The sequence below is a fragment of the Thalassophryne amazonica genome, chromosome 5 (assembly GCF_902500255.1).
Source record: "Thalassophryne amazonica chromosome 5, fThaAma1.1, whole genome shotgun sequence".
Taxonomy (NCBI): Eukaryota; Metazoa; Chordata; class Actinopteri; order Batrachoidiformes; family Batrachoididae; genus Thalassophryne; species Thalassophryne amazonica.
Genome location: NC_047107.1, coordinates 110,497,277 through 110,512,104, shown reverse-complemented (window position 1 = coordinate 110,512,104; position 14,828 = coordinate 110,497,277). Strand labels below are relative to the sequence as shown.

The 14,828-nt window shown below is 41.6% G+C and overlaps 1 protein-coding gene across 2 annotated transcripts in view; it reads right to left on the bottom strand.

Moving 5' to 3' along the window:
• Positions 1 to 14,828, bottom strand: part of ankle2 (ankyrin repeat and LEM domain containing 2) — a 52,380-nt gene that overhangs the window by 13,044 nt on the left and 24,508 nt on the right. For both annotated transcript variants that reach the window (XM_034171088.1, XM_034171087.1), the window contains exons 5-11: positions 12,961 to 13,149; positions 12,633 to 12,755; positions 11,709 to 11,772; positions 9,346 to 9,512; positions 9,110 to 9,216; positions 7,477 to 7,664; positions 4,830 to 5,703 (exon numbers count right to left, since the gene is read on the bottom strand). In XM_034171088.1, coding sequence (XP_034026979.1) covers positions 4,830 to 5,703; positions 7,477 to 7,664; positions 9,110 to 9,216; positions 9,346 to 9,512; positions 11,709 to 11,772; positions 12,633 to 12,755; positions 12,961 to 13,149 — 1,712 coding nt within the window. The remainder of the gene's footprint in view (positions 1 to 4,829; positions 5,704 to 7,476; positions 7,665 to 9,109; positions 9,217 to 9,345; positions 9,513 to 11,708; positions 11,773 to 12,632; positions 12,756 to 12,960; positions 13,150 to 14,828) is intronic.

Here is a 14,828-nt window from a genome sequence, read left to right as displayed (position 1 = left end):
TTTGTTATTTGTAGCTGTGTTTTTGCTCTGCATGTTCTGCCGGGACATCTCTGCCTTGCTTGTGTATAATCGTCAGTCTCTCTTGGACATTAATGCTCTTTATGAGCCGCTGCTGTTGTCTGGGTCCAGGCTGGGAGGGCCCCGCCCTGCTCTGCCATCTGTGCTCGCGGAGGTCCCACTGCACCTGCTCTGTCTTCCTTGCGCTCCTCTCCGGAGGAGGTGCTTTAGAAGGTGCGGAAAGCTGAGCGGTGCGTTGGTGAAATTTAAGTTCTACCCGGCAGCCTTCACTAGAGGGTCTGATCCTCGCCTTGTCTGGGATGAATGATATTTTTGTGCGTGGGAGCGCGCGCTGCGCACGAGAGGCTGCTGGATTCGTCCTGTTGTTCCTGGACTGTCCTCTCCGATGACTGGACCGGCTCCGCTAAAGCTGTGACCGTTTTTGCCGCAGCTTCCTGCTGCTGCCTCTCGCCGGGCTGCAGAGTTTTTACGCCAGTGCTGTCGTCTGCGGGCTTGCAGACATGGTGTTTCACCTGAGCTCCTCCGGCCGCTGAAACATGCTGCGTCACTGGCTGCTGAGGAGCTGAACTTCCGCATGACTTCATTAAAAGCTGCTATGACTTCATTAAATCTGCTATGACTTAATTGTGGATCATCGCCTGGACGTGACTGGGTTATGTGAAACCTGGCTTAAATCCACAGCTGTCCTTCCTCTGAATGAGGCTTGCCCACCGGTGTACACTTTTAGTCATGTTTCACGTGATGTGTGGAAAGGCGGGGGTGTTGCTTTTATTTATAAATCCAGGTTTACTTTATTAACTGTTGGGGGCCATAAATATAATTCATTTGTGCATCTGATTCTCCGTTATGCCCGTGATGCTAAGTACTGTCAAGGTCATAAAACTGGAAATCAGCTATGTTATATTGTCACTGTCTATAGGCCTCCTGGCCCATACTCTGATTTTTTAGATGAATTTGGCGTGTTCATCTCTAGTCTTTCAACTAGTGCAGACAACATTTTGATTATTTAACATTCATATAAATAAGCCCTCTGATCCCCTTGGTAAATCATTTATGGAAATCATGGTTATAGTAGGATTTCAGTAGTTCATTCATGGTTCAACGCATATCAGTGGTAATACTCTGGATTTGGTTCTTGCACGTGGCCTTGCTGTCACAGATATCGACATCCTGCCTCTTGCATCGGCGGCCTCTGACCACCGCTATTAGGTTACAATTACGCTGCCGCATTTAGTGGAGCAACAACCTTGCCTATCATTGCGGCGACGTATTAAACCTTCAACTTTGACTGAACTCAAAGCAAGACTACCAGAAATCTTAACTTCAAGCTTGATGAATTTTCAGTCGGTAGACAGTCTTGCAGATAGCCTGAATTTAGTGCTAAAAACCACACTTGATAAGATTGCACCTCCTCTATTAAGGCCATGTCTTCCCAAGGCACAGACACCTTGGTTCGACAGTTATTTGCGTGACCTTAGGCAGAAGGCTAGAGGGTTGGAATGGAAATGGCGTAGTTCCAAACTAGAGGTGTTCCACCTTGCGTGGCGTGAAGCTATTTTAGATTATAAGCATGCTTTATTGGCTACGAAGCAGGCCTATTACTCTGAATTGATAAACAAAACCAAGCATAATTCAAAGTTTTTGTTTGATACGGTGGCAGTTCTTATTCATGGAGAGCCACCTGTTGGTCGTTCTCCTTTTTCAGCACAGGACTTTCTGGACTATTTCGAAAAGAAAATAGAAGATATTAGGTTCAGCATATCTCAGCATACTTTGGTCCAGTCGTTGTATCCAGCTACTGAGCTGGGGACTACCACTGAGGTGCTACCTAGATTCACAGAATTTGATAGTATCTCACTAGGTGTGCTGACAAAACTTGTGATGTCTACTAAAAGCACAACTCATTTATTTGATCCTATACCAACAAAATTGTTTAAGGATCTTTGGCCCATTCTTGGGCCGACTGTGCTGGAAATTGTTAATCTTTCTCTAAACTCTGGATCTGTTCCAAATTGTTTTAAATCGGCAGTGGTTAAACCACTACTCAAGAAATCTAATCTTGATCCTGGTGTATTGAAAAATTATAGGCCGATATCAAATCTATCATTCTCCTCTAAAATTCTGGAAAAGGTGGTTTCACGGCAGCTTGTAGACTATCTTACTGAGAATGACCTTTCTGAGCCACTGCAGTCTGCTTTTAAAAAACATCACTCCACAGAAACAGCACTTATTAAATTAGTTAATGATCTTCTGCAAGCAATGGACAGGGTGCAGGACTATTGTGTGTCCCGAGGGTGAAGAAAAGGTCAGCGGGTTACAGAGCTTTTTATCACCGCACCCCAGCTCTGTGGAATGATCTGCCTGCGCTGATACGACAGTCGGACTCTGTGGAGACTTTTAAAGCTAGGCTGAAGACACATTTGTTCTCCCTGTTTTATCATTAGTAGTTTATATGATTGTGTGTCTTTTTTATTCATTTTATTTATTTTATTTCTTTTACCTTTTTATGGTAACATTTTTTTATTGTATTTTAATCTTATTTCATTTTATTCTGCTTTTAAATGTTTCTGAAGCGCCTTGAGGCGATTACTCGTGATTTGGCGCTATATAAATTATTAATTATTATTATAAGCATTTCAAGGTCCTGGAGTGGCCTGGCCAGTCTCCAGACCTGAACTTAATAGAAAATCTTTGGAGGGAGTTGAAACTCCAAACCTGAAAGATCTGGAGAAGATCTGGATGGAAGAGTGGACCAAAATCCCTGTTGCAGTGTGTGAAAACTTGGTCAAGAACTACAGGAAACATCTGACCTCTGGAATGGCAGACAAATGTTTCTGTACCAATTCTTAAGGTCTGTTTTTCTAGGGGATCAAATAATTATTTCATGCAATAAAATGCAAATTAATTATTTAAAAATCATACAATGTGATTTTCTGGATTTTTTTTTAGATTCTGTCTCTCACAGTTGAAGTGTACCTATGATAAAAATTACAGACCTCTTCATCCTTTGTAAGTGGGAAAACCTGCAAGATTGACAGTGGATCACTTATTTCCCCCACTGTAAGGGGTCATGCTGCCTTAAATCTTCACACAAGGGCTCTGTGGTCCAGGCTACACTGCACCCAGAAAGTATTCACAGCACTTCATTTTTCCACATTTTATGTTACAGCCTTATTCCAAAATGGATGAAATTTATTTTTCCCCTCAAACTTCTACACACAATACCGCATAATGACAATGTGAAAAAAGTTTATTTTTATTTATTTTAGATTTTTGCAGATTTATCAAAAAAAAAAAAAAAAAAAAAAAAAAAAAAACTAAGAAATCACATGTACATAAGTATTCACAGCCTTTACCATGAAGTTCAAAATTGAGCTCAGGTGCATCCTGTTTCCACTGATCATCCTTGAGATGTTTCTACAGCTTAATTGGAGTCCACCTGGAGTAAATTCAGTTGACTGGACATGATTTGGAAAGACACACACCTGTCTACATATAAAGTCCCACAGTTGACAGTGCATGTCAGAGCACAAACGAGGCATGAAGTCAAAGGAACTGTCTGTAGACCTCCGAGACAGGATTGTCCCGAGGCACAAATCTTGGGAAGGGTACAGAAACATTTCTGCTGCTTTGAAGGTCCCAGTGAGCACAGTGGCCTCCATTTTCTGTAAATGGAAGTTCAGATCCACCAGGACTCTTCCTAGAGCTGGCCGCCAGTCTAAACTGAGCAATCGGGGGAGAAAGGCCTTTGTCAGGGAGATGACCAAGAACCCGATGGTCACTCTGTCAGAGCTCCAGCATTCCTCTGTGGAGAGAGGAGCACCTTGCAGGACAACCATCTCTGCAGCAATCCACCAATCAGGCCTGTATGATAGAGTGACCAGACAGAAGCCACTGCTTAGTAAAAGGCAGATGGCAGCCCACCTGGAGTTTTCCAAAAGGCAACTGAAGGACTCTCAGACCATGAGAAACAAAATTCTCTGGTGTGATGAGACAGAGATTGAACTCTTTGGCATGAATGCCAAGTGTCAAGTTTAGAGGAAACCAGGCTCCATCCTTACAGTGAAGCATGGTGGTGGCAGCATCATGCTGTGGGGATGTTTTTCAGCAGAAACTGGGAGACTAGTCAGGACTGAGGGAAAGATGAATGCAGCAATGTACAGAAACAACCTGGATGAAAACCTGCTCCAGAGCACTCTTGACCTCAGACTGGGGCGACAGTTCATCTTTCAGCAGGACAATGACCCTAAACATACAGACAAGATATCAAAGGAGTGGCTTCAGGACAACTCTGTGAATGTCTTCGAGTGGACCAGCCAGAGCCCAGACCTGAATCTGATTGAACATCTCTGGAGAGATCTGAAAATGGCTGTGCACCGATGCTCCCCATCCAACCTAATTGATCTTGAGAGGTGCTGCAAAGAGGAATGGTCAAAACTGCCCAAAAATAGGTGCACCAAGGTTGCAGCATCATATTCGAGAAGAACTGAGGCTGTAATTGCTGCCAAAGATGCACCAACAAAGTATTAAGCAAAAGGTGTGAATACTTATGTACAAGTGTTTTTTTTTTCATAAATTTGAAGGAAAAATAATTTTTTTTCATGTTGTCATTATGGGGTGTTGGGAGTAGAATTCTGAGGGGAAAAATTAATATACTACATTTTAGAATAAGGCTGTAACATAACAAAATGTGGAAAACGTGAAGTGCTGTGAATACTTCCTGGAGGCACTGTACATGGCCACAGACAGTTCAGGGTTTTTTCTTTTAAAGTCTACTTCCAACAGTCTGCAGAGGAACAAGTGTGACTCACCCGTCTAGGAAAAGACCTTTTCTAATGTGCAGCGATGTCCTGGCTAGGAAATCAGGAGAATCATCTAAGGACCTATATGAGCCTGAGGACCCTGAACTGCTCAGGTCCCTCCCACCATGGTCCCACGATTTGGACCTAGCACAGATGTTGCGTCCCCCCGACACTGAGCCCCTAGTTCTGTCTAGTGCTTCCAGGCTCTCCACTGCTTCAAAGTACTCGTCTGAGCTGCTGCTGCTGCATCTGTCCTCTGCCCCACTTCCTTCTGTTCTCCAGTTTGGAAGCTCCTCCAGCTCACTATCCTGGTCGATGTGACTGATAGATAGCTGGCTCAGTCCAGTGTGTAGATCCAAAGCCGAGGTGGCGCTGTGGGAGTCCCGTACCTCCCTGTTCCGGCTTCCCCCGCTGCTCCTCCTCTCCCTGCAACCCACAGGACTGTCCAGCTTCTCATGTTGAGACATGCGTTCAAACTCCACCATAAGGTTAGAGATGGGTGACGGCATACATACAGAGGAGGACGGGGAGGCAGGGGGGGATGTCGGGTCTCCATTATGAGTCCTCTCTCTTGCTGAAGATGAGCACACACCATTTTTGCAAACAACTCCTGGTGACAGGAGGCTGTCATTGCAGCAACAAAGCAGATCCTGTTCAGCTGCCGTCTCAATCAAGTCGGCCCCACGATGGTGCAGCGCAATGGGCAGGATGTGGAACTCGCGACCACCAATAGCGCCCTTTAGGCTGTCATTAGAGGCAGCGGAGGAGGTGATGCTGGTGAGTGCTGCATTCTGCCGGTTCTTCATCTCTTCTAGGCTGATGTCATCACCATCGTCCAGGAAGGCACTCACAGACACGGAATTACAAAACTTCTTGGGTTTTCCTGCAGCCAGACAAAGACAGACAGCTCATAACTCATTTTACACAAGATGTATTTCTGCATGTCTGCAGGCTTTGTAGCTTTACTTGAAGTTCAGTTCATTCTGGTACGATAATAAAACAAATAAACCTTATACCTGCAACAATTATAGCCAAATTTATGTTAATAATAATAATAGCAACAATCACTGTTTCAAGTGTATGTATTGGGGTGGTGATATTAGTAATGCACGAGTTTTTAAATCTTCTTTCATGCCCCCTTTTAGACACTCATGCTCAACCTTCCAAAAAGAACATCTACCATTTCTCAAACATTAGCAAACATGCAGACTAGTAATAAAACAAGGCAATTTTAATTCATTTTGTTGAATTAATATTGTATAAACTCACCGAGGACTTTCAAGTAAAAAACAAAAAGCATTTATTTCTGACTATATTTTAAATCGTGTACAGGAAAAAAAAAGTGTTTTGGCAATTCTGACCACTAATGTAGGGAGTGCAATAAATAAATAAAGACACTATTTTTAGGTCGTCTAAGGTAGTAGGAAAAAAAAAAAATCCACCAAAACAACTTATGTGCTCCTTGTAAGATAACAAAGCTCAAGTACATTACTGCATGTGCATCCATACTGTTTTCAGAGTTTATTACGTGAACACAGTTGATCAAAGTTTCCACCTTGACATTTCTGAGTCAACATGAATGCAGCATTAGTGTGAAGGTCTCAACAGAACTGGAAGTCGGTTTTCACACCACATGGCACTTAAACAACGCTCTGTGACGTTCTTTTGGGCAACTTTCATTTTCATTACCAACAGTCATGTTGCATCACAACTGGCTTTTGATGACTTTATCCTAGTGAGGAAGTACTGTTTCTACACTTTAAATCAAAGGGAGCAGCCAGAGTGTTTATTTAGTTTTATCTGTGTACACAGCGGGAAGGGGAGGGGATGTGTGCGTTGCATGCTTGCAGCAGTGGTGCTGAGAAGCTGTGTGTTAACTGGAGGAGAAAACGACAATGTTGGTATCTATTTCATTGCAAATGAGTATTCAAACTGATACTAAATTTTTAGTATCGTTTAGTATCTATCGATTTTTTTTTACAACCCTATTTACAACATAGGCTTGATTGTGATGTTATTAATCGTGCTGCCCGGAATGTTATGATTATCATTTATGAGGTAATTTTTTTCCATGTATTATTTTTATTATTATTATTACTATTATGTTATTGGGGGCCTACACACAGTGTGTGATGTATGGAGTGGCAGTGGCAGCTCTGATGTGACCTGTAGCACTGTGGAAACTATAATGGGTACCACCCACGCCTTGCCTGTTTGACCCAGATTCATGCAAATTGATTCCTTGTGGTTCAGTGATAGTATGATATATTGTTCTGTGCTATCAGTTGTGTGCAAAAATAAACCACTTTTTCCTTGACTAACACATGATCCACTTGTTTAACCAATACTGGCTTCAAACTGTTTTGAGTAAAATATTTATGACCTTGAAAGATCAAGCTCAAGGTTTTTTGTTTTTAATCAAATTACTGAGGACCATAATTGAGTTGTGTTGCTTTCTCTCTCTCTCTCTCTCTCTCTCTCTCTCTCTCTCTCTCTCTCTCTCTCACACACACACACACACACACTACAGAAAACAAGCACAGAGTAACAACAAAAACATCTCTATGAACTCCTGGTAACAAAAACTGTGTAGCTAACAGGAAGCTCCATCAGAAATATCAAAACTATGACAGTGGTACAGAGCGGGTGGTAGTACCGGGAGAGGGGGTTCGGAACCTGTTGCTTGTCTCATTCTCTCCAGTCTCCTCATGACGCTGACTGAAATCCTTCTTGCTGAGGAATTCTTCTAGTTTACGGAGCCCCTCGTCGGATGACAAATCCACAAAACTGTCCAGGAAGTCCCAATACTCAGCCCAGGGGTGGCCCATCTCATGAGCCAGATCTCTGCGGACATTAAAGACATGCCCATTAGTCATTGTTTATTAAGACAATTAATGTTTCAGACCACACCTGCTGCAACATATTAAACTCATCATTAGCGCTGCTGGGTTGTCCAACATCCACAGCAGACCCGCAACATGCCACAATTTTTCCACCCGTGAATTAGTTATAAACAATAAAGTGGTTAGACACAATACACACATTTATATGTACTGCTCAGCAGTGTTGGGGAAAGTAACTTTGGAAAGTTACTTCATTAGTTAATTTATACAGTTATATTTTACAGTTACGTCATACAGTTAGTTCATTAGCAGCTGCGGACACCTTGTCGGCAGCTGCTGAATGTAATTAATAAAGTTACTCATAATCTAATTTGGTTATTTTTAAGATTTAGTACTCAGAAAAGTAACTATTAGTTACTTTGCTGATGAGTTACTTTGCTGATTGCTCAATCTTACGAGTAACCAAGTTACATTACTCATTACCTTATTAGTTATTACTTATTAGTTGCAAGTTTTCGGCAGATTCTAATAAAGTAATTGCATAATGCTGCTAATGAAGTAACTGCATAAAGCAACTGTATAAAGCAACTAAAAAAGTAACTTGTCAAAGTTACTTTTCACAACACTGCTGCTCAGTACAATCAGACTGACTACAGGCACAGAGAGGAGCTCCTGCTGCTGCTGGTGTTGTTGCCCTGCATAATCTTATTTCAACAAGGCAAAGGCACCTTTCAGAAAAGTGGACTTCCCCCATCTGTGGACAGAATGCGTAATCTGAGCATGTACACAACCGCTAACATTAAACTCTATGCAATGTAAGCATAACTGTAACCTTACTCTAGCCCTGTGTCTGAAACCTTGCTTAACTAACGTGCACAGATAGTTGCCCGCCTCCTTGCTTTTACAGTTCAGCTCTCAGTCTGATGTCTGCTCAAAGATTTGAGCATGCACAAAACTTTCCAACAGACTCACAAGACATAAGCTAACAAGGAATGCATTTAACAAATGAGAAGAAGATTTGTACCAGACAAAAACGAACACAAACAGATATGCCTATTTAATTTCCATCGCTCATATGATTCCTCAATCCGTCACAGTATGACAGCTGCTTTACCAGTCCTCCTGTTTGCATGATGTCCCTGAGTAAGACAATGGATCCCAACTTATTCTGGACTCAATATAATGTTAACTTTCATCCAGGTCTGCAAATATCAAATAAAAATTAGCCCTGCTTGAAAGCAACTGCATTCTTCTAAGTAATAATAATAAATATATACTGCATTTAGAATTGTGGATTGATCTGATAAAGCAAAGAAAGTCACAACAGCCAGTGTTGTTCCATCAGGAGCACAAGTGCAATCATATAGAATCACAGATCACAAATCGGCAGATTTTCAAAGCTGCAATCTCAGGATGCGATAAATGTTACAATTATTCCAGGCATACCTTCCAACTCTCTCTGCTCCACGGTCAGGATCAGACTTGAGGATATTGTGGAAAAGCTCAGCTCGGTCTCTGGGTGGCGTTTTCCAAAAGCGACGAAAGTCCTCTGCCTACAAAAAGAGGGAAACATCTTGTGCCTTGTGTGAATGAGGCAAATTGTGTTTATATTTGTTTCCTCTTAAGAAGCTTTGAAAATGAGCTGAACTTCAGGAAATGCAGTAATCAGGAACAGCACTTACTTTAGAAGGGCTGAGTGGGCCAGCAAAGGCAGTGACAGCCATCATTGGATCCACTGGGCTTTTTGTGTGCCACTGAATCACTTCTGAGGACTCTGGTGACCAAGGCGCACCAATGACAGGTTGAGACGTGTTGTCAGTTGCCCTCAGCAAAGGAATATAGCAGCGGTCTGTGACACAGCACATTTAATCAAAGATTTAATAACACTGATGGCACTTTAATCCACACAGCACTTTACAGGAGCGCAAGTGCACAAAAATTCAGCAAGTTGCCAATCAACTGTATTAGCCTGAAGAAGATAATGAGATACTCCAGAGAACAATACAGCACTGACACAGTACCAGGGAGCTAAATAATATGTGGGAAACATTTCAGTAAATTGAGCAGCCCAGTCTGTACATGACTGCGTTCTTCTGGGTCACATACCTGTGACTGTGTACACATGCTAAATTTAGCTCTGTATAGAGTAGATATCCATCTTGTGCTCAAACTACCAAGAGTTTTCTTGTGTTTTGTGACAGCAAAAAACACAAGAATGAAGCTGAATCTCCATAAAGGAGCAGTCTGTAATCCCATTGCAATAACTCATAAGTATGATTCTTTGTCGCAATACACTACATACCACCTGTGCAGAAAATGGTTTTACAACTTTTTGGTGCGCCAGCACATACGCAGTCATTGGGAGTACACTATACTGCACCTCTGTATGCGCTAATACTGCAGGACTAGATGCAAACAACTATTTTCATGACTGAGACACCTGGAAAAATGCTAAAACTTGGGCAGGGGGTTGGGGCCCACTGTAGGAGCTCCTGGGTCTTAGGAAAAATTAGACTTATTTTAAGCCTTATTTTAGCAGCCAAGCAGATGCTTGAAAAAGGTCATTGTCCAGATCATCATCATATATATATATATATATATATATATATATATAAAAGTGTTGCGTTTATATTTTTGTTGAGTATATATATATATATATATATATATACTCAACAAAAATATAAACGCAACACTTTTGGTTTTGCTCCCATTTTGTATGAGATGAACTCAAAGATCTAAAACTTTTTCCACATACACAATATCACCATTTCCCTCAAATATTGTTCACAAACCAGTCTAAATCTGTGATAGTGAGCACTTCTCCTTTGCTGAGATAATCCATCCCACCTCACAGGTGTGCCATACCAAGATGCTGATTAGACACCATGATTAGTGCACAGGTGTGCCTTAGACTGCCCACAATAAAAGGCCACTCTGAAAGGTGCAGTTTTGTTTTATTGGGGGGGGATACCAGTCAGTATGTGGTGTGACCACCATTTGCCTCATGCAGTGCAACACATCTCCTTCGCATCATCCGTGAAGAGAACACCTCTCCAACGTGCCAAACGCCAGCGAATGTGAGCATTTGCCCACTCAAGTCGGTTACGACGACGAACTGGAGTCAGGTCGAGACCCCGATGAGGACGACGAGCATGCAGATGAGCTTCCCTGAGACGGTTTCTGACAGTTTGTGCAGAAATTCTTTGGTTATGCAAACCGATTGTTTCAGCAGCTGTCCGAGTGGCTGGTCTCAGACGATCTTGGAGGTGAACATGCTGGATGTGGAGGTCCTGGGCTGGTGTGGTTACACGTGGTCTGCGGTTGTGAGGCTGGTTGGATGTACTGCCAAATTCTCTGAAACGCCTTTGGAGACGGCTTATGGTAGAGAAATGAACATTCAATACACGAGCAACAGCTCTGGTTGACATTCCTGCTGTCAGCATGCCAACTGCACGCTCCTTCAAATCTTGCAACATCTGTGGCATTGTGCTGTGTGATAAAACTGCACCTTTCAGAGTGGCCTTTTATTGTGGGCAGTCTAAGGCACACCTGTGCACTAATCATGGTGTCTAATCAGCATCTTGATATGGCACACCTGTGAGGTGGGATGGATTATCTCAGCAAAGGAGAAGTTCTCACTATCACAGATTTAGACTGGTTTGTGAACAATATTTGAGAGAAATGGTGATATTGTGTATGTGGAAAAAGATTTAGATCTTTGAGTTCATCTCATACAAAATGGGAGCAAAACCAAAAGTGTTGCATTTATATTTTTGTTGAGTGTATGTATATATAGCTGCTACCCAACAAAGGTGAACAGACACAATTACAATTTTTATCCAATTAGACTTTGTAATTATATAAAGAAAGTATAAGATGATCCGAGTGCATCACAGCGTAGTCAAGACTACGATATACCCTGGATCTTCCAGTGTTTTCCAAGGTATGAACAAGGTCTCAAACTGTGACTTTCCCAGATGCATATATCCATGAAAGTGAGAATGGGGCTTAATCATTTTAATTAAGATAATCTAAGAGTCCTTACCCTCCAAAAAGTCACATATCTTCTGCTTTACTTCTTGGGTTTTATTTTTTCTGCTACAAATTACCTGTAAAAAGGAAAAGGAGCTATGATTCCTTAAATATGGACCGCGATTTCAAATTGAAAGCAACCAACAGCAGCTAGCTTCTATCCCCCACTGTTCAGCAGTGCTGTTGGACAACAAATCTCTGCTGAACAGATCTCACTCTCACTCACACACACACACACACACACACACACACACACACACACACACACACACACACACACACACACACACACACACACACACACACACACACACACTTCTGTCACACAACCAAACAATTGCAAAGCAAAAAACCATGCCAGTGTCGCCGACCGAACGGTCCCCCCTAAAAACTGGTCCGCTTTTTGCATCTGAGCATGGGTCATTAGCCACGGTTCACGGATTAAAACCTTGTTTCTGCTTAAAACTGCACTCCAAGTCATCATCTATCTCAAGGACAGATATCTGAAGCTTTTGTACAACAGTCATTTTCACATAAATTCAGCATTATTTCATCATTAATGGCAGCAGAAGTGATCAGAGCGTCGCAGCTACAATAAGCTGCTAACTGATGCGTTCACTGCGCATTGGTCATTTCAAAGCGTCACGGAATTTTGCGGGGTTTCTGCTTAAAATGGCCTCGTTTCTGCTTAAAACTGACTTTAAAATGATTTAAGAGGTTTTACCTTTATCATTTGATGATTAATAATCCCATTAATCCATTTGATAGCTTTGGGTGAAGAGACTCTGTCTTAGACGAGCGGCAAAGCTCTGAAATAACACGTGCAGATGCAAAAGGCGGACCAATTTTTAGGGGCGGACCGTTCGGTCTGCAACACCGAGTGTGTTTGTCCTCACCACAAATGTTGCCAAGTTAAATAGAAACAAAAGACACTTACATCACAAGGTTTCTCTCCATCCTTGTTCTCACGGTTCTTGTCAGTATCAGGATGTGAGCACAAGACATTGACCACCTCTGAGCAGCCAAACTTACAAGCAAAGTGAAGCGGAGTTTCAAAGCCCTGGAACACACAAGCAAACAAAACAGGTCACAACATGAACAAAACTGCTTTCAGTCAAACATATTTCAAGGTGTTCTAATCAGATCTGACCTACAGGTTACAATTTAACCCAAATAATTCTGATTTCCGTTCATCCAGGCATACATTATACATTTTAAGTTGTAAGAATGGAATGCAGTATGTCAGATAAGGTACAAGAACTTACGGCCTTATCTGGAGTGTTGAGGTAAAGATCAACAATGTAGCGAATGCGTTTTTTCAGCATCGCCTCCTTGTCATCAGGGTACATGAGGCGCATGAACTCCGGGTTCTCTAAGGTGTCCAGCAGCAGCTGTGCAACTCCTGCCTGGTCCTCTTTGGCTGCTACATGCATCACATTGTACCGACAGCCCTCCTGATCACACAAACAATGAGACCGCTGAATGGATCGCATTAGCCTCTGGTTAAAAATGAATTAATCTTACTGCGTTATCTATGGATAAGTGACACTTTGTTTCAAAGAGCAGACACAAAGATTTAGAAAATGGAGAATACGACTAATGAATTAAAAGTTGAATGTATTACAAATAAGTGCCAAGTAAGTTGTTTATTCCACTTCACTAACTGCAAGCGTGAGAATGGTATTAGCTAAAGGTTTGGCACTTATGTGGGAAACACATTTATGTATCAACAAATGAAGCTATTCCAACATGTCTATGAACAGCAGTGAAATGTTTCCACTGGGAATGGAGCAATATTTAAGGTGTTTTTTTTTTTTTTTTAATGTAATGGCTATTACCACAAACACTCGCTAAACCCACAGGCTTTTAAGGTGGCAGTAATTAAACCACTACTTAAAAAGCCATCACTTGACCCAGCTATCTTAGCTAATTATAGGCCAATCTCCAACCTTCCTTTTCTCTCAAAATTTCTTGAAAGGGTAGTTGTAAAACAGCTAACTGATCATCTGCAGAGGAATGGTCTATTTGAAGAGTTTCAGTCAGGTTTCAGAATTCATCATAGTACAGAAACAGCATTAGTGAAGGTTACAAATGATCTTCTTATGGCCTCAGACAGTGGACTCATCTCTGTGCTTGTCCTGTTAGACCTCAGTGCTGCTTTTGATACTGTTGATCATAAAATTTTATTACAGAGATTAGAGCATGCCATAGGTATTAAAGGCACTGCGCTGCGGTGGTTTGAATCATATTTATCTAATAGATTACAATTTGTTCATGTAAATGGGGAGTCTTCTTCACAGACTAAAGTTAATTATGGAGTTCCGCAAGGTTCTGTTCTAGGACCAATTTTAATCACTTTATACATGCTTCCCTTAGGCAGTATTATTAGAAAGCATTGCTTAAATTTTCATTGTTACGCAGATGATACCCAACTTTATCTAACCATGAAGCCAGAGGACACACACCAATTAGTTAAACTGCAGGAATGTCTTACAGACAAAGACATGGACGACCTCTAATTTCCTGCTTTTAAATTCAGATAAAACTGAAGTTATTGTACTTGGCCCCACAAATCTTAGAAACATGGTGTCTAACCAGATCCTTACTCGAAGGCATTACCCTGACCTCTAGTAATACTGTGAGAAATCTTGGAGTCATTTTTGATCAGGATATGTCCTTCAATGCGCATATTAAGCAAATATGTAGGCCTGCTTTTTTACATTTGCACAATATCTCTAAAATTAGAAAGGTCTTGTCTCAGAGTGATGATGAAAAACTAATTCATGCATTTATTTCCTCTAGGCTGGACTATGGTAATTCATTATTATCAGGTTGTCCTAAAAGTTCCCTGAAAAGCCTTCACTTAATTCAAAATACTGCAGCTAGAGTACCGACGGGGACTAGAAGGAGAGAGCATATTTCACCCATATTGGCATCTCTTCATTGGCTTCCTGTTAATTCTAGAACAGAATTTAAAATTCTTCTTCTTACTTATAAGGTTTTGAATAATCAGGTCCCATCTTATCTTAGGGACCTCTTAGTACCATATCACCCCAATAGAGCGCCTTGCTCTCAGACTGCAGGCTTACTTGTAGTTCCTAGGGTTTTTAAGAGTAGAATGGGAGACAGAGCC